The following is a 20056-nucleotide window of genomic DNA, read 5'->3' as shown; positions in this document are numbered from 1 at the left end:
ATCTTATGAAAAGAAAATTGTGTAACGGTCTCTCTACTTTTGCAAAATTTTAAAATAGATTTCTTTTAACTAAGTGGTACCTGAACTTGTATTTTCATCCAGCTTGGGCCGGTTAGCCGGTATGGCAGTGTCCCATTAATGCAGTTGCTGCGATGTATTCGCTAATACCGCAAACATGCATTGCATCCTGAATTTGAACGGCGCGCACCGCCTTAACAGGTTTCGTCGTGAAATTCTGCAGCGCAAGCTACAAAACTATTTAATACGCATTTCAATGTGTCATACTTTTGTCTGTAGCGGGGCAGTACTGTCACTGAGCAAATATGCTATGTAAGTAATGAAAAAATTTCATTAAGCTCCCTAAGGTTCTCGCGGACTCAGAATTGAGTGCTCGCGTATATTATAGCCATAAAACTGAATACTTTGTTATGCACGTATTACGGATTGCTGCGTGGTAAGTATCTGACAACGACGTGCTTTTATTGCAGTAAAGTGTGAGCTGTAAATACAAAGCTAAATCAGTCAAGCAAAATACCTTTCAACCAAATTGTGTTCATGTTTTGATCCAGCCAGAACGTTTTAAAGCAGACAGTTACTCAATACAGATAATACGTCTTAGGAGCCAAGTTCTTGTCAATAATAATCTGTAGTTTTATGCAATCGGCAATAATTGAGTGTGTTTATAAAAGTTTTCACTCAGTAGGCGCTTTTCGCTACAAAACGGAAAAACGTGTTAACGGCAGCGAAGCGTACTAGCTTGCTCTATTAAGCGAATGCGTTAGGTACCTATGTAAAACACTGATTTAAACTTTTAAGATTTTTACACATTAATATTATTTACTTTAACGGGATTTAATCGCTTATACATAAGCTTTAACTTACCTCCGACGTTTTGAGGACCTAGGTAGGTGCAAACCATTCAAGTTAATAAGCAAGACCCAGTGCGAGTAGTTCGAAAAACTGACGATCACGAGACCACGGCGACAATGCTGTCCATGAAACTTTAAAGCGTAAGTACCTGTATGCGGTTACTAGTTACTACCCGTTCCTATAATGTGGACATGAAAAAAAGAGACCTTTAATTAACATAAACTTGGTCAAGCAGATCTTGACAGTAGAAAAAGGCGGCAAATTTGAAAATCGTAGGCGCGGTGGGATATCGTCCCATAGAAAATTTGAATTTCGCGCCTTTTTCTACTGACAAGATTTGCTTAACCATCTATACATACCAAATTTCAGGACTCTTCTAGAGATTTTGCGGTTAGTCCTAATCCAATTGTGCTATAAGTACATTCATACTTTAAAATTTTAAGATAAAGTTTATTAAGTTCAAAAGGTTACATCACATACATAATTTCTTAAGATATGTCATTTTGTCCAAGATCTTTCGCTGATACTTAAATTAGGTATAAACCTGAGCTATAAGTACCAGCTACCTTCCTTTTGTGTCTATGTACTTTATGTACTTATTTATACATGTATTATATACAAGCGAGTATTATTTATGATTAGATTTTATATGAAGTGTTCGAATCTCAGCCAGCTACACGCATCACGTGCCGTATGAGTATGGTTCTGTTCCTAATTTACATAACATGCTGGGTTTCCTTCGCAAAGGTGCGGCTTTTGTCAGAAGGAAAACAAAGGCAGAATACGGGCTCGTGAAAGGCCGGGCGATACCAACTCGAGAGACAAATGTTCGCTATCTCAAGCCTTTTAATTTGTTAACAGTAAGTTCGGTTTGCGGTGCATGCGATGTTAAGGAGGTTCGCTTGTTGTGTTTGTTCTCTTCTTATAATTCTCCTACTTGCAATTGCCGTAAAAAAGAACACACCTTTTTCACAAACCGGCTTTAAGGGGTTCTAATTCTTAACGTAATTGAAATACGCCGTAAGCGGCTCAGATAGGCTTGCGGTGTTGCGATTAGGTATATGTTTTTCATAATGTTATATTAGGATAAATATCATATTAAACTGTTTTACGCCCTACGTACAATTACTTTTGTTATGGTGGTTCTAAAGCTTAAGGTAGGGTGGTTTAAGACTGCGCGGTCGATAAGAATGCGCATACGTCATAACTTAAATGCTAAGTGAAGTTCGTGGCTAACTTCAGTGTTGTTTTGAAGTGTAATGGCACCCGGTATTGCTCCCGGAATTATTATACCTATCGAGTTTTTTTTTACTGAACTCATGAATTATATTTACTTAGGTAACTACAGTAACTTAAGATATTATTTATTTTCCTTATATAAATAGTGCTATTTGTGACAGTAAGTACTAGATACAGTCTGAATGATGTCTTTCCGTATCTTTTTCTACTAGGATGGGTTCTCATCATTGCTAATGGAAACGGTGCTTATTACAGTCGCATTTTAATGTTGCTTCAGTATTATTTTTGTTAACGTTGTCTAAGTAATAACGGCTCGGTGTCAGGTTAGTTTTCAGATAAGACTTGGCTGTACTTATTTTTATTCGTGATATTTTTTGAAGTACAAATAAAAGTATGAGACTGAATACGTAAACCAACATTTGGGTCTAGAATTTCACCCAACTATAGGTATAAACAGCGACGGAATAGGTAAGTTCTCAGTATACAACAAATAAAAAAAAACAACGGGTTGCACTCCGGGAGTGCCGTCAGAAGTGAAAACTCAATGACTAGTGCAAAATGTCTGCGGCACTATGTATAATTGAGGTTAACGCCGTCTAGCGTTATTTCGTCGCATTACTTGAAACCCCTAAGCACATCACTGTTAGTACTCGAGTTATATTAATACCAGTTAGAAGGAAACTCACTAGATGGCATACGCATATATATTAAATCAATAAAGAAAAACTCAATGTCATTGAAGTAACAGTTTTTCGATCAGGTCATGTGTCCGTCTTACGTCTTACGGTCACGTGACACCTGTTACGAGATTAACATTTTTTCCCCATCACAAAAAGTACACAGCGCCGCTAAAGAAGTTTTCACTTCAAAAAGCTAAGTGCAAGTGAAACTCGCACATGGAGGTTTTTTTGGAGCATTACTTCTCAAGCGTTGTTGGTGCAATTGCGGGAAATAAAGTCATAAAGTGATAAGTTCAATTTATAGTGAATAAATCGAGTGATAGCTTGAAAGATAACGGCAGAAACCTTTCTGGTGACATTCCGATGGCAAAGACCACAGCTGCATTAAGGATGACTCACGTTAGACCGGGCCATGTCCGGGCCGGAGCTTCCGGCGCTTACTTTTATATGACAGATGACAGGTGATCACGTGATGCTTTCCATAGAAAACGAAGCTCCGGAAGCTCCGGCCCGGACACGATCCGGTCTAACGTGAGTCATCCTTTACTGTTGCGGCATTGACAGTGGCGTTGTCACTTGCATGGAACTCGAATATACGTATGTAGGTATATAATATGTAAATTATCTTAAATATTTCGGAACGGTTTCGAAATTACGTTAACTGTCATAAAACGCCCACTAACACAACGCTATCTTTGTACACGAGCATTAAATAAATTACATTCTAATATGGAGACAAAGCAAAATTATGATATAAACAAGCCAAAATGTTAAAGTAATTCACAGAAACAATACAATATCAGCGGAATTACACACCAACACGTAAGGAGTAGTGATGTGGGAGCAGTCTTAGTAAGAGATATATTTTTCCGTGAAAATTCCTGGGTATATTCTAAGAATATTGGTTAACAGTTTCTAGGAATATTGTTTACATTGCAATTAAGTCACTAGTAGGGTGACCATAAATGTTGATAATTAGGGTTTTTTTTAATTAGTAATTAATTAAGGAGCTAATTGATTGTCACTTGAATTTGATTAGCGCTCAGCGTTAATAAAAGGGAGCTTTACCGGGAAATATGGTTGCTGTTCACGACTTTAAAATAATCCTGTATGTAATAGGCATTCCAAAAATGACTTTCATTTACAGATTTGGAATACATTTCCATCATGTTAATCAATAATTTTGGTAATAGTCGCTCCGAAAATCCAAATAATAAAAATCCATATCCTATTACCTAAAATCACGGATTTCAGGACCCATCCACGGACATCTTTCCGATGGATATATTTCGCGGCACGGCGCATCCCTACCAAGGATAGAGCCGCGAGGGCGCGGGCGCGACAACCGAAACATTCACGACGTTAGATAAAGAAATCCAGCGACCCAGTTCTAACCTTCATATATGAACGCAGCTCAAATAACACCACAGTAGTAAAGAGGTTACAACAAAGCATTTAGTTGATGTGTAGGTAGGTACCTAGCATGTGTGTTGTGTGTTAGCGCTGCTTATCACAAAACTTATATTTGGAAAGATATTGTAAGTAGGTAAATAATGAATAATAAATATTATAAGACATTCTTACACAGATTGACTAAGTCCCAGAGTAAGCTCAAGAAGGCTTGTGTTGTGGGTACTCACTTACTCAGACAACGATATATATAATATACAAATACATAAATAAATAAAAAACACCCAAGACTCAGGAACAAATATCAGTGCTCATCACACAAATAAATGCCCTTACCGGGATTCGAACCCAGGACCGCGGCTTCACAGGCAGGGTCACTACCCACTAGGCCAGACCAGTCATTAAATAATGTAGGTACCTACTTTCCTGTAAATGTTCTACTTTGACTAGTAGTAAGGGATAAATCCTTTCCAAAATCGTCACAATTTAATATGCGTTGTAAAGTTTTCATTCTGGTTGAGAAATCGTTCCTTGATAATTAATTGAGGGACAGAGTTGAATGATACAATAACGACAGCAATGTTTACCACATTTCAAAATTAATTTATCATAAAAATTGACATTGATTTCGCCAATTACTGACAAAGTAACAACTGAAAAACTGCAAGACTCCACTTTAATCCAGTTATGACTTAGAAATAACAAAACTATACAACAGAGTCCACAAAGTTAAAACCAACATTTGGTTTTAATGTGGCGATATGTATTTGTCGTACCTACTACGGTATCAATCGTATCAACTTGTTTTTATTATAAAAATTCTACAACGTATGAATTCGTTATTTAAATAGGTACCCTAACCTAAAAAAGACAATAAACAAAAGCGGCTGTCCAGTTTCATTTAGGTAATCAACCTGACATATTTCAACCCTGACATACTGCCCTTCCTGTGATATTCCTTACCCTGTATCCTTCGGGGACTGTCTCACCCGACTCATTTGAGACATATATACAAAATACGAATGTCTAGATACTACTTAGGCTGTTGTTTTACACTAGCGAAAAGATAAGCTTAGGCCTTGCAACATGTACACTCACATGATGATGATCTACATGTCGTTAAAGATCTTATTTAAGTATACAGAACTAGCGACCCGGCTTTGCATGGATCAACAAATTATACATAAACATTCCTCTTGAATCACACACTATCTATTAAAAAAAACTGCATCAAAATCTGTTGCGTAGTTTTAAAGATCTAAGCATACAGTCAACAGTATAGGGACAGACAGACAGCGAGAAGCGACTTTGTTTTATACTATGTACTGATAATTCGGGAACAGGACCAACCCTAAACCATAGAAAAAAAAATAAACATAGATTTCTCACTCCATACATCAGTTTTGATACCCAAAAGACTATTAATTTCAGTGTCTACATCTAGCATCGAGTAGCGGAACTATCAGTACTGCTACATCTATTGTCAAGTAGCAGTACTGATAGTTCCGCTACTCGATGCTAGATGCTAATAGTCTTTTTGGTATCAAAACTGATGTATTGAGTGAGCACTCTTGTCTTACTATATTTCTCTATGCCTAAACACAGTAAATGTTGATGGACACAATCGTATATTAAGTGAAACAGACGCGCAAATTCAATTTTTAAAGTTCTTGTTAGGTATAAAATAACAGTTTATTTATTTACAACTTTGCTCACATTCATAATTAAGGTCTATTGCGCGAGGGAAGCTCCTGGGCACGACGGCCTCAGCATCGAGCACCTGCATCATGCCGGCCCACACCTGACTAGGGTACTGGCGATGTTATACACCTTCTGTATGCAGCACACTTACTTACCCGCCGACATGACGAAGACTGTGGTGATCCCAATAGTGAAAAACAAAACTGGGGATGTCAGTGACAAATGCAACTATAGGCCCATTGCGCTCGCTACGATAACTGCCAAGGTGCTTGACGGTCTGCTGAATTGCCAAATAGACAAGTATTTAAAGGTACACGACAACCAGTTTGGTTTTAAAACGGGGTTGTCTACAGAAAGTGCGATTTTGGCACTGAAGCAGACCGTCAGGTACTATACGGATCGACGGACGGCGATTTATGCGTGCTTCCTAGACCTATCCAAGGCATTTGACCTGGTTCATTATGACGTTCTGTGGAAAAAGCTGGATGAGCTAAAAATGCCAGCTGATGTGCAGGGTATATTCAAATACTGGTACCATAACCAGGTCAATGTCGTGAGATGGTCGGACGCATATTCGCAACCGTACGGGCTCGAATGCGGCGTGAGGCAGGGCGGGCTGACCTCGCCCAAACTGTTTACCTTGTACGTAAACGCCCTAATCGAGGAGCTGAGCAGCACCCGTGTCGGCTGTCACATAGATGGGGTGTGCGTCAATAACTTAAGCTACGCCGACGACATGGTGCTGCTCAGCGCCTCGGCTTGTGGCCTCGCCAAACTTATCTCTATTTGTGAACGATACGCGGCGAGCCATGGGTTGGTTTACAACGTCAGCAAGAGCGAATGCGTTATTTTTAAGGTCAAGGGTAAATGCCCGCCGGCGTTTCCATCAGTTAAATTAAATGGTCAACCGCTAAACATCGTTGGCCAATTTAAATATTTAGGACACTTGGTGAGCGCTGACCTTAAAGATGATGCCGATATTGAGCGTGAGCGCAGAGCGTTGTCCGTCAGAGCGAATATGATAGCCCGCAGGTTTGCTCACTGCTCTAAAGAAGTCAAAGTCAGTTTGTTCAGAGCCTACTGTACTAGTTTCTACACAAGCAGCCTGTGGGCGGACTATACGTATAAACGGTACAACACTCTGCGCGTTCAATATAACAACGCATACAGGGTGCTGATGGGGTTGCCCAGATTCTGTAGCGCGTCAGGGATGTTCGCGGAAGCGCGGGTAGACTGCTTCTACACCACGATGCGCAAACGAGCCACATCCCTGGTGCGCAGAGTACGGGCCAGCTCCAACAGCATCCTGACCATGATTGCGGACAGAGTTGATGGGCTGTATATAAATAACTGCTGCATGACTCATGTGCGCAGGAATAGGCGAGTGGGCAGATTTTCTTTATACTGCTCTTTGAGAGAATCTGCTTATTTATTTATTTATTTATAAGAAACACATTTGTATATAGTTAGTAGTAGATCATTTTGTATATTATACTAACATTAGCCTTAAGATAGATACTGTCACTAACACATTGAATTGATCCAAGTTGGTCGCAAATAAATGAATTTATTTATTATTTATTATAATCAAAGTGATGTCAACACTTCTTTGACAATAATGATTGATAGAACTTTGATTACAAAGAAAGTAAATAGCCTTACAGCCAGCTCACAGCATGGGAAGGAACACATTTCGTTTATCTGCATATGTTTGATTTGTTTACAAGTTTATTAACTTTATTCCTCCAATTGAGGGGGGAGTTAAATCTTCTCGGGGCAGAGGTGTAGGGTTGGAGCCGGTCTACCTAGCTTTAATTGACGTTCATAAGCGCGTTGTAATTATGCCTACTTGAATAAACTATCTTTTATAATTATAAGACAGCCCCATGTAAAAGGGAAACACCAAGCTAATTCAAAATATTTTATTTTCATAATAAATGTAATTATTTTACAGACATTAAATTCCACACTTTAATTTAAAACAAATACCTCTTACCTTAGTTAATGTCCGGCAACACTATCTTTCACCACTCTTGTTGTAACTGCTTGGCGCACCGTAACAGAATGCCTCACGAACGGCCTGTTCGCCTTTTTATTAACTACAGTTCCCACCATTTTACCGACTACCTGCTCGGTGAATCATGATTGGCCGTTACTCGACCAATCAGGGACGAGAACCAATGAGGTGAGAGGTAGTGTTGCCAAATAGTACCAATTAATGTTCCTAAAGCGAAAATGTTGCTATATTAAAATAAATAATTGTTGTTTAAGTTATATTCTACTTATACATAAAATAAACGCTAACACATGATACAAGCAATGGAAGAAACTCTTTATAGAACAACAGAACAACAATCAATTTTTATTGAACGTCTTGTTTGCTAGAATTTCGCTACCGGTAACAATCAAAGCGCTTTCAAATCTAAATTCCCACTGGGATGTACTCGGAATTGGTAGCTTAGGAATCCGGCAGTACTCACGATATCAATATTCATTTGTTCTTTTAATTTTCCTTTTTTTCGTGCCATCGCATATTAAGCGATCGAGCAATTAGTGAGGAATGTCCGAGAATATCTTCCATTCATTTGCTTTGAGCCAGGAGCCTGTTATACAACAAAGGTAGGCAGGTGTAGGTATTTTATAGAGCGAGATATGTGCAATCATTGTTTGCACCAAGTTTTACTAGTATTTTTCTGTACTATTTACTTTTGATATGTAGCACCTCCGCGCACACTTGTAGGTATGCGATGCTTTCATACCATACCATATTGATCTGCTTAAATCTAAGACACGCATAATTTGCTTTTTAACCGACTTCAACGTTCGAAGTATGTTTCTGCTGGAAATTTATTCGTAGACTGATGTTGATACTAATGTATACCTGTACTATAGGTGACTATATTATAGGCGAGTATACTCTAACAGTCGATTTTGTCTTCTCGTTCCATTTTAAAACATCGCTAATTACCTATTGGAAGAGTTTCGCGATATCTAAACATTTTGAGCACTTTGGACGCTAAATGCAAAGCCCTTAGTATAATGATAGATCAACCGCTGCGGTATACCTACCATCCCGTTATTTATTAAACTTGTATCATGTGGCGATGTTGTGTCTGCGGCCTCCGGTGACTGGATATTGATAGACCACCACTAGTCAATTGAGGTCATATGATATTGTTGTTACCTACCTGGCTTCATTCTGCTATATCTGTCATCTTCTAACTCTAAAAATGAAACTTTGCACACTGATTTAGCTACCTATAAGAAAGAAGTGGTGAAAATGTATTCCACGCTAGAATAAATTTGTTACGTTAGGGATTTAACCTTTTAAACCAACTCTGATTATATCGTGACTTCCTTAAGACGAAACAGGAGCTGAGATTTAAATATTTTAGGTAAATATACCCGTCTCGCTAACGGAAGCGGCTCCTAAAACTAGTGCGATAAGGACAAGGCGAAAAATCCTGCGTAAAAATCTCAAAAATCGAGGTTTCGTACTCGACTGTTTCCTCCTCCAAAACTTAACCAATCGTAACCAATATTGGAAATATAAATGATTATGAAATTATCTATGTCGGACCGTTTTGCTTTTTTGGTTAATTGATATCAGTTTTGAATACCACGCCTCTCATTGCGGCATACTCAATTAGGTCATTTTGGCCATTTTTGAAGGGCTCTAGCGCCTTAAAAAACAAAAATATCAAATAAAGCAAAAGGGTCCGACACAGATATTGACAATATTAATCAGTGTTGAAAAAATCATTGCTCTAGCTTCAAAACTCACGGAGGAAACAGTCGAGTACGTTTGTATGGAGAAATGACCACTCCTGTTAGCTCTTAAATAAAGTAAACTCCATAAATCCATACACTGATTGACTGACTTCCAGAAATGAAGTATTATTATAACGATTTCAAAGTGTAAATGGTAAATTCTACTATTACCTACTGAAAAATCTTTTGTGGACTATATGAAAAATTCTATGCAACATTTGATGATTAAAAAAAATAGAGGTTATATTTTTCTATTAGACACGCAAATTAACTGCATCAAAAAAGTTAAATGTAGGTCAACTGAATTCAAAGTAATCTAATTCCGAATTCAAATATCGGCAACCAATAGAAAAAAAATAGACGGCGTACACTAAAATCAATACGTATGTCCGAACATAAATAAACGTAACAACACTTTTTTCAATGTTGTAGGCATTTTTTGTTTCGAATAGCATGATCCCAAGACTGCTGTGATCTTTGAAGTCTGGAAAGAGGGTCTTGATTTAGCACTCTCCAGGGGGCTGCCCGGATGAGCCCGCTCCCGATAAGTAATATCTACCGTCACATTTTTATAACGTTTCCTATGTTAGTGGTTACCTAAAGGAAATCTTGAGTGGTAGCTACTATTTATAAGCAGTAGAAGTAATTTATTGAATAGACCAGGCAAGTTACACATGTAGGTAAGTACAGTAAGCTGCAGAAATAACTGACCAGTCGGTCGGTTATCTCTGCCTGCTAATTATTTTAATTAATTATCTTTTACCCTAACATAATAAAGGTTCAAAATAAATAATTATTTAATTAAAAATGCCCATTTCTGTTCGAACTTAAGAACTTGGTAATACATTCGCAATTATCTTCCATTTGTCGTTAGGGAATCTAAGTAATTCTGTCAATTATTAAATTGTTACGTTATAAGCAATTTCGTTATAAATAGAATGAGCATTTCATATAAAACCTTCCGTCCGTAGGAAATGTGGGTTACGACGAAAAAAACCCGAGGGAAATTGTGGAATTAAATGTATATTCGTTGCGACCCGTAAAGGTTTGGACTTATTGTTGGTTTGATTTTGATTAAAACAGAATCTTTTATTTAGCACCATACTCATATATGTAGAAAATTAACTTTTATTATAAACTAGCTTTTGACGCTGACGCACGGCATCTGAAATACCTATATACTTAACGATAAATTGTAAAACGAAAACATTAGCGCTCATTATTCCATGCAAATAAATCGTTCACAATCTAATTATCATTGGTTGTAATACAATAAGATTATTAATTCAACAAATTACTACTTATTAAAAATGTTATTGTTATCCTTGTTTTTAACTATGTGCATAATAAATTAATTGACTCATGTAACTGATTCATATAATCTAATTAGCTAATGTATTCTCTTTGCTAATATTTATTCAGAAACAATTATAATTATTATGTATGTAATTTTGTACTAAGGATATTAAAATTCAAATTTTCTATGGGAAATCAACCCTTCGCCCCTCAATTTTTTTTTTAAATTTGCTGCCTTTTCCCACTGACAAGTGGCTGTGCCCGAGTATATATCAATTTGGTACTTACCTACTACTTAGGTACTCGTATTTCTTGGTAATCGTCATCTAATCAAGGTGACTTCGATCAAAATAGTTATTTTCGATACAAGTGCGAAAAAGAGGAAATTCGAAACGAGTGGCGATAAATTAAAACACGACCGAAGGGAGTGTTTTAAATCGACACGAGTTGCGAATTACCTATTCGCACGTGTAACGAACAACGTTTTACAGTACATATGGCACTTTAAAGCTTCGACATACGCACGCAAAGTGCTATTTTGCGCACTAGTGCGGAAAAGTAGCCCCATATGTACTGTAATAGTTATTTACAATACAAGTGCGGAAAAGAGGAAATTCGAAAAGAATGACTATAAATCAAATTGACACGAGTTGCAAATTACCTATTCGCACGTGTATAGTACAACGTTTTACAGTACTTATGGCACTTTAAACTTTCGACATACGCACGGAAAGTACTCTTTCCCGCACTAGTTCGGGTAAGTAGATATGTACTGTAAATAAAATTGCGCATTTTTAAAAGCAATTTTCATATTTTTAGTTTATGTGCAAAAACTGTTACAAATTTTTAAGAAAAAGTCCTCAAGTTTGCTAATTAAAATTTTGGTAACCATATTGTGATAAAAAAAACCACTACGATTTTTCAAAAACTCTTCTGGCAGAACTTACTGCACTTTAAGCTACAGACAAAATTTTCAGTTCATTTTGCACTATATTAGTGAGAACTGGGGCCCATTTCTCAAAAGCTTGTAACTTGTAATACAAGCGGATGTCGCTTTTTGACAGCTTTTGTTAGAAAGGGGCTTCCACTTGTATTACAAGTTACAAGCTTTTGAGAAACGGGCCCCTGGTGTTGGTATGAATGGTTAAATAAAATATCACAAACCATTATTGACGTTAGAAGTTAATTAGTTGTACCTATGTAGAATAAGGCTGAGTAATAACATTTTCAAATTTTCCAAAAATAGGTACGTTAAAACAACTATTAGGTACTTAAAACAATTTTTATTGATCAAATCTTACTTAAATTAACTGGTTAAAAACATAAGCTAAGAAAACCTAGGTTGTAATAGTTGTTTGTTTTACAAGGGGCACAGTTGTTTAACTTTTCGTGCAAAAATTGATAAATGAGCGAGCGAAAGAATTCAAAATTTAACTACGAGCGTGATGAATGGCTCTAAAAGTGGAATCTTGAGCGTTGCGAGGCATTCAAGGCACAAGTGTTAAACAAATTGTGCTACTGAGGAAAATTCTATCTGATGAACATCTCAAATCAAATCCAAATTAATGCTAGGTATATATATTTTTGTTCATCCAAAATGATCACTTAAATTAAAAGTTAATTCCACCGGCTAACATGATGCCTCATTGCCAGAACTCAAAATAAGCATCTTATTACATTAGCTCTTGTTGTGGAAAAAAAGAATACAACTTTATCACCTGTTTTTGAAATATATAGAGATTTTATGAGCTGGTGTGGTAAAAAGTCTTAATAGAAGGCTACTGAACTTATTACTTGTCTAGAATTATGACCAAACACATACAAAATTAATATAAATAATTATTATAAATTCGTTATTTAACTAAGACATCCGTAGAATTTTTCTTATACATAATTATTATCTACCAAACAAACAAGTCAAACACTCTTTTAGTTTGCAAAAGTGGTCCCGAAGCTGGTCCAGATAACCTTGGTTTGAAAACATTCAGCATAATAACTATATATCATCTTATGTTGTAAATTTGAGGAATCCGTGGTTTTTATTTCAGTTATTGGAAGACCAAATTCTGACAAAGATTTAAGTAAATCTGATATTAAGTCGTCATTCCTGCTCTTTATAATGCGATAACCTATAGCACTTCCATTTATAAGTGCCCTGGCAAAACTTAGCCATATAGATACCATTTTAGGATGGTTGATATTATGGTTTAATTCATAGGTCCAATAAAAGCTTATCAAAGGGATAGGAGATTTAAATCCCATTACCATAGTTTTATTTTCCACTGCAATGAAGTTATTGCACTTCCAGTATGATTTTATTTTTGCTTTTAAGTCATTTGCTATGTCTTGATTAGCCGTTTCAAATGCTTTAATAACTTTTTCATAACGTTCCATGAAAGTTTTTTTCTCCCACGCCTTCTGATGCTGCGACAAGTGTTGTATAGTCTCTTTTTTAGTGGAAACATTACCACTTAAGTATGTTTTATCAAATATGGCCTGTGATACTTCGGGAGGTCCATCAAATTTGCAATAATCATTTATCCAGATAATGGGTACGTTCACGTTCAGTGCCATTTCATTCGCTTCTGATACTCCGCTTGCCCATATAGACAAACAAAGACGCTTTTGAGACTTATTTAAGAGAGAAAGCAGTTCATTAATTGTTCTGAATGCTTCGACGAATACCAATTGGTCGTTTTGATTTTTGGTTTCTTCAATATTGCCAGCATAATCCAGGTAAAATGTTTTGTTTTCATATTTGAAAGCATCTGTGCAGTTTGATTTGAAACTGATGTTGGTATTTTGTTGTGATTTACATTTCCAAGCAATGATGTCCTTAAAATCCTTATATATGCTTTCTTGTACAAATATACGTGAGAGCAGAAATGGATGACGTTCACAGTTAAGAAAAATGTCTACAGCTGAGTCTATATCAGATTTTTCCGTGATGATTCCGGTGACCTCTGGCGCAAAACCATGGAATAAATTAGTGAACTCTATGAATCTAGTTGATAAAACATTAGATTCTCCAATTACTAATTTTAGACAATCTAACCCCACATTTTGACATAATTTGGTAATTAAATGACAAATTACAGCGGTTTCATTTGTTGCGTAGAGGTACGAGAATTCGTACAGTTTAAATGACTGAAAATAACAACCCACAGCCAGTAAAGGCGTATCATTTCGGATTAAACACAGCTCTTCCACTGTGATCAATTCAGTTTCACTCGAAAACCGTAAATGCTGCAAGATAAGATGGATACTGTGTTTGGTTTCTCGAACAGGAATGCTTCTAATTAAATATTCCAATTCACATATCAAATCAATATTTTTTTCGATTTCTTCTGTAAGTTTTTTTAATCCATTACATCGATCTGTTAATAAATCAGGATTAAGGGGCAGCTGATCCGCATAATAAAGATTTTCAATGGTGTCCCGTTGCAGGCAAAATATTATATTATTGAATTTGTCAACAACAAGTTGTTCAGAAGCACCTATGCTAGGATCACTACGAAATTCCTTATGCACCGCCAAATACTTTTTTCCCTTCGTTGTGTCAACAAGATTTTTGTCCATTTTGAGGTTTTTAAATATGTTCGCTAGTAGCACTTTACCCATCATGCAACAGCTGTCACTTGCATTTAAACTGTTAATGTAAGATTACACGTAACTAGGTTGACTGCATCAGCATTAATTAATGTCACTTGAGAAACTACATTCACTCCGCTTCGATAGGAAACAGTTCCTTTATTTACGTATTTATTTAAATCAAATATGGCAATGCCACGTAAATGCTACTAGACTAGCAATACTAGCAAGAACACGCGACGCCGGCGCAACGAAGCGGCGATACTGATAGGCCGAGCCGGCTGCACTGGTAGCGTCCCGCGTCCCCCTCACCCCTAAACATCGCTGAGTTGCCCTAGCGACGGAGCGAGTTCATAATGAGTACCCGTTCAAAAATCTTCCGTACGGCGTTTATATTAGATATCAAATGAAATGAGATTGTTTATGCGTAGGTACACTATTATCGCAGCGTGGCGATAGCAATGTCACCCATGTGGCATATTTACTATCATCACGAATATTCTTGTTGATATGAATATAAGAATGTAACATATTTACTAGTAATACTCATTTATTAATAATATCATTCATTACATGTTAGTTACATGTCAGTTCAAATTAATTAAATATTTTATTTTTTACATATCTATAGTCTGACAAAACAAGGTAGAAAACGGCATGAAATTCCCAAATTGTAAATTTGCTTCCTTTTTCTACTAAAATTGTCTTGTTCAGACTATGTTTTATAAGGGCTGGTAAAGGATACAACCAGGGCCGGATTAAGCAAGTTGGGGCCCCTAGGCAGTGCAATGCTCGGGGCCCCCGTACAGTTAATTCTGCATACATAAGTTCAGTTGTTCAGTACAGGCAAGTAAGTTTGCGGTTTTAATTTCAACCTTCAGGTGTCGGTTGAGCCAATCCGAACATGCCGAATGTTTTTTTCGCTCTTGCGATAAAGGTTTTTTCTATTAGTTTTTGCCTATTCCTCCTTGCGTCCAGTGTGGGGAGAGCTCTTTTTTCTCAATAAGTATGTAGTTAAATATTTTGCGAGGCTGAACAGCGATTGTCCGACCATATGAGCCACATGATTAAAATTAACCTAATAATAAAGATTTGACATGTGTTTAAATGATTATTCATTAACCAGTCAAACTAGCATGTAAGTACAGGGCAAATCGGAAAAGCAACAAAAATCGCGAGCGCAGCGAGCGCGAAATTTTTTGTGAAAAAATTGTGAAAGCGTGTTAAAAAGGCCTAAAAATCAAAGTTACCCAGTGAGGTGAGCTTTCAGGCGAGGTCAAAGCCGTGCTTCAGGATAAGCTCAGCTAGATCACAGACGACAACCAATGTCGCAGCAGCTTGGCGCAGCGAGGCCAAAGGCTAAGCTGAAGAAGAGATTTGGTAGGCTAACCAAAAATTGAGGTAAAAAGTGAGGGTGAAGGTCGAGTTCAGCAATCTTCACATACTTAACAAGCCCGAAGCGTACTTAACCAGCGAGGTAAGCTTTCATGCGAGGCAAAAGGCTAAGCTTCTGAAATCAATGAATCAAAGCAGCGCTCTGATACGAACCAATCGTCAAATGTTACTCAACAATAATATATGTGTCATACAAGAGTTACTCGGAGGGCCGAAGTTTCATTAAGGAGGTTTTAGGCCCTCGGGAGCCTGAAATTCGAGCTCGATTTACAGACTTTAAAAGCTATAAAATAACATAATTTACATAATCATTTGATGATTGTGTGTCTGAGAAACTGATATTGGACATTAGGTATAAGTAGGTAACATAAAAAATTATTTAGGTATGAATTTTGGCCATATGCCAAACTTGACAAACACATTTTTTTTTGGCGTGCGCGGGGCCGCCGGGGCCCCCTAGCCGAGGCGGGGCCCATAGGCAGTTGCCTACTCTGCCTTAGGGTTAATCCGGCCCTGGATACAACAACAAACTTAGGTGCTTACTATTTAAACCAACCAAAAGCCGGTGTAACACACAATTCGATTATTCTTTCGGCGCTTCTTTAACTTCTTAAGTAATCCCAAAAGTTTTTCAAGTAGAAAACAATACTAAGTGGCAAGTTACTTTTGTGCGTTCTTGCTGGTCCTCGTTATCCGACCTTTTTCTTTAACAGTTAATGAACTTGAACATGTAGATACTTTGGAAAAATAACACCTGTCATAGTACAAATAAAAAATATATATCACTCTGTATAATCCTGGTCCGACTATGAAACGATAATAATGGATACATATTTGCTTAATGAACTAGTAAAGTAACAATTTTAATTGCTGCTTGCACTTTTATGACCCGTTCAAAAATGTGTGCTATTGACATTAAAGTAGTATATATGATCGTACAAAATAATATAAAAATATGTTGTAACTTAGTCCAGTTGTATCAAAATACCATTTGCTAGTTTTACAATTAATATTTACTATATCGTCGGGTGAGAATAGTTTCCTAGTTTTAGAAATCCAAAGTAGACTGTTTTAAATAACTAGTGTGAAAAGTCAAAGGAGACAAGTATTTTTACCACCCGGTCAATAGTTCAATACTGGGCGCCTTGACCGTTATAGTCTTAACTAACATTTATAGACCAGTCTATAAATGTGAGTTATAACATGTGTTCAAAAGGCGAAACTTTTAAACGTTATATTCTTGTTGCTTATCGAGCACAGGCATGCATTCGTCTCGAGCCAACGGCCTTGTGGTCTATAGCAACGCTTCGCTGTGTTGGCTGTAATGCAGTTGCCATTAAGGTTGTTGCGCGCAAATCACATTGATAAGCAGGTGGTATCACTTTTTCAAATTGATATTAAATAAAACTACCAAGTGTTTGAGAATCAATATAATTATAGTTCGTTAGTTTATCATACATACAGAAACCCACAGGCATAAATAATAAAATGGCCTTCCTTACTGTTTATAATGTCAAATAAACATTTTGGTAAATTTTTTGTTATCTTTGATAAAGAAACAATTAAAACGGCACATCGAATTAAAAAAGAAACAGTTATATTTAATAGAAACACCTACATAAGATTCAACCTACTAAAAGACGATTGAATATACATACATACTATATATCGCTCTTAGTAGCTATGCTACTAAATAGATAGACGCCGCGCGGAATGACGCCGCCGCGGGAATGCATAATAAATCTTCCCCTTGTTTTTCCGCCTTTCGACCAGACGGTATTTACTCCAGATAGTTTATGCTCAGCGTACTTTGACTCTCTTTGCTGATTGAGTTGCAAGTTCTTGAGTAATACTGACGTAACAATATCAAATGCGGCTAAAAGCAACAAAACACATTTCAACATCGGCTGTAGACGTTTTTTTGTGTTCGTTTATAAAAGATAATAAGATTCAGTACGTGATATCCCATGACGTACTTTGTTGGTGGTAAAATATTACCTTGAAGATGACGACTGAAATGTTGCATAACTACATCCAACATACACATTGCACAGTGCATGCAAAACTCGGGAGCTCTGGGGACCTTAAGCACCATATAACACTTAAGTATAAATAGCTATGTTATTATACCTAGTTATGATTTGAAATGTATACCTACCTATACATATAAAGTAAATAACTCTGCAATAATGTAATCAATATCAAGCAGGCATAGGTAAACTAAGTGTAAGGCCTGAGTGGACGCTCGAGTTGGGCGTGCAGCGGGGCGGGGCGTGCGGCGTGCATGTTAAACATTAAATGCAAACGTATAGTAGCGGCCTTAGTGCACGCTGCTCAAACCCCTTGGGAGCTCGACGCTACGCTGCACGCCCCGTCGAACGCTTCGCTTCCAGCGTCCACTCAGGCCTTACACTAAGAGCGGTCACTCCAAACATCAGTTTCTTTAACACATTCACTGCCAGCGACCCGCTAGGCGGGTTCTCTGTTCGTAGGCGCTTTTCCCATGTTATCGACTACTTAAGCTAGCGCGTAACGAGCGCCTGCCATTCGTTTACGGCATAAGTAGTTCAGTTTATTCAGTGACCATGGCTCGTACAAAAAATATACAGAATGGTTAAATCATTTCTTGATAATAATAAAACTCAGATACCACCATCTAAATAAGAATCCGCAAAATACGAATAACGAAAACGAACCACACAAGTCTAAAAAACACAGTAGAAAAAAGCAAGCGCCAAACAAACGTCGCAGCGTACGGAGCATTTAAAATTGTAAAAACACATTCGACTTCCCGGCTATGTAGATAAACACCAACATAAAGTTCGCTTTAGTATCGTTCTCGTACCCTTTACCTTGTTACCGAGTTACAAACTGTTAAAACGGTCTTTAAATGTCGCTAAACGACATCACCGGTTATGTTCACGCCTTTATACCGCTTTAACGTATATGTGGCTTCACTTATACGGAGTGTTAGATATTAGACATGTAAACAAATTACGACTTGAGGTATACGTGTACTAAAAATTCGTGGTCAAGTTAAACTTGCTCTGCATTTGGCTTCACTTTAGTTGAATAAAAATCTCTTTCGAAACCGTTTTGTCACTTAGTTAATTTATATCATTGTGTATACAAGTATGTACAGGTAGATTATTTGGAGCCTGTCGTGTCCCACTGCTGGGCAAAGGCCTCCCCCCAATTTCTCCACAAGTCTCTGTCCAGTGCTATGTCTGGCCACTCCTTTAAAAAGGAATCCAGTTCATCCGGCCATCGCCGGCAGGGTCTGCCAGATCCCCGGTTTGAGTTTTCGGGCTCCCACTCTGACGTGATTTTGCCCCACAACTCACTCGGCATTCGGCAGGCCTTCCGAGCTACATCGACGATTTGGGTCTTGGAGCGTAGCGTGGTGTTCCAGACAGGTAGGTAGATTGTGTCGTTTAAATAGTTAGAAGTCTAGAAGGAACCCCTGATACAGGCATAAATTATAAATTCACACTCCACCTCAATTCCCACCGATAAGTACACACTTATCTAATATAAATATAATATGACTCTAAATGTACAGTCACCAGCATAAATAAATGACTATGGGCAGCCGTGCAAAAATATCTGATGCTCCATGGGAGGCATAAGTATATGACGACACTACCTCGGTAAAAATATGTGATCCTTTGTGACCAGCAAAAATATCGTTAGTCCGTATCCGCATAAATATCGGATCGGGTCGCTTAAAAATATTTGATTACTCATAAAATTCAAAATTATGTGATTACTCTCATCTGGAATAAATATCTCTCCACTGTAAAAGCAAATACATCGGATGGACGACAGACCGCCTATTTATCTGACACGTTGGAAAATCACAAATATGTTATCGACCTTTAAAAACGAACCATACATGTTTGGTATAGAGCCGTAAATTGTATAAAGTGATTTGACAATTCACGAAAAGAGTGCCGACTTGTCATTGTATATGTCTGTCTCACATTATATTCTATCATCGATTTGACGGAATAAACTGGATATAATTTTGAATTGTAACGTATTGCAATCATGAATCTAGTATATAACTGGATCTGGCATGAGGGGTGGGGGAAATGACAAAA

General features: G+C 37.3%; 1 protein-coding gene and 1 long non-coding RNA gene across 2 annotated transcripts in view; one reads left to right on the top strand and one right to left on the bottom strand.

The window, feature by feature from the left end:
* Positions 1–20056, top strand: part of LOC134662534 (uncharacterized) — a 266893-nt gene that overhangs the window by 92564 nt on the left and 154273 nt on the right. The window lies entirely within an intron of this gene.
* LOC134662504 (uncharacterized) lies at positions 12873–14653 on the bottom strand. The gene has a single exon (XM_063518752.1). The coding sequence runs from the start codon at positions 14589–14591 to the stop codon at positions 12897–12899; it is 1695 nt and encodes a 564-aa protein (XP_063374822.1). The 5' UTR covers positions 14592–14653; the 3' UTR covers positions 12873–12896.

The sequence above is a fragment of the Cydia amplana genome, chromosome 3, assembly GCF_948474715.1.
Source record: "Cydia amplana chromosome 3, ilCydAmpl1.1, whole genome shotgun sequence".
In the NCBI taxonomy this organism is placed as follows: domain Eukaryota; kingdom Metazoa; phylum Arthropoda; class Insecta; order Lepidoptera; family Tortricidae; genus Cydia; species Cydia amplana.
This window is presented reverse-complemented; position numbering and strand designations above follow the sequence as displayed.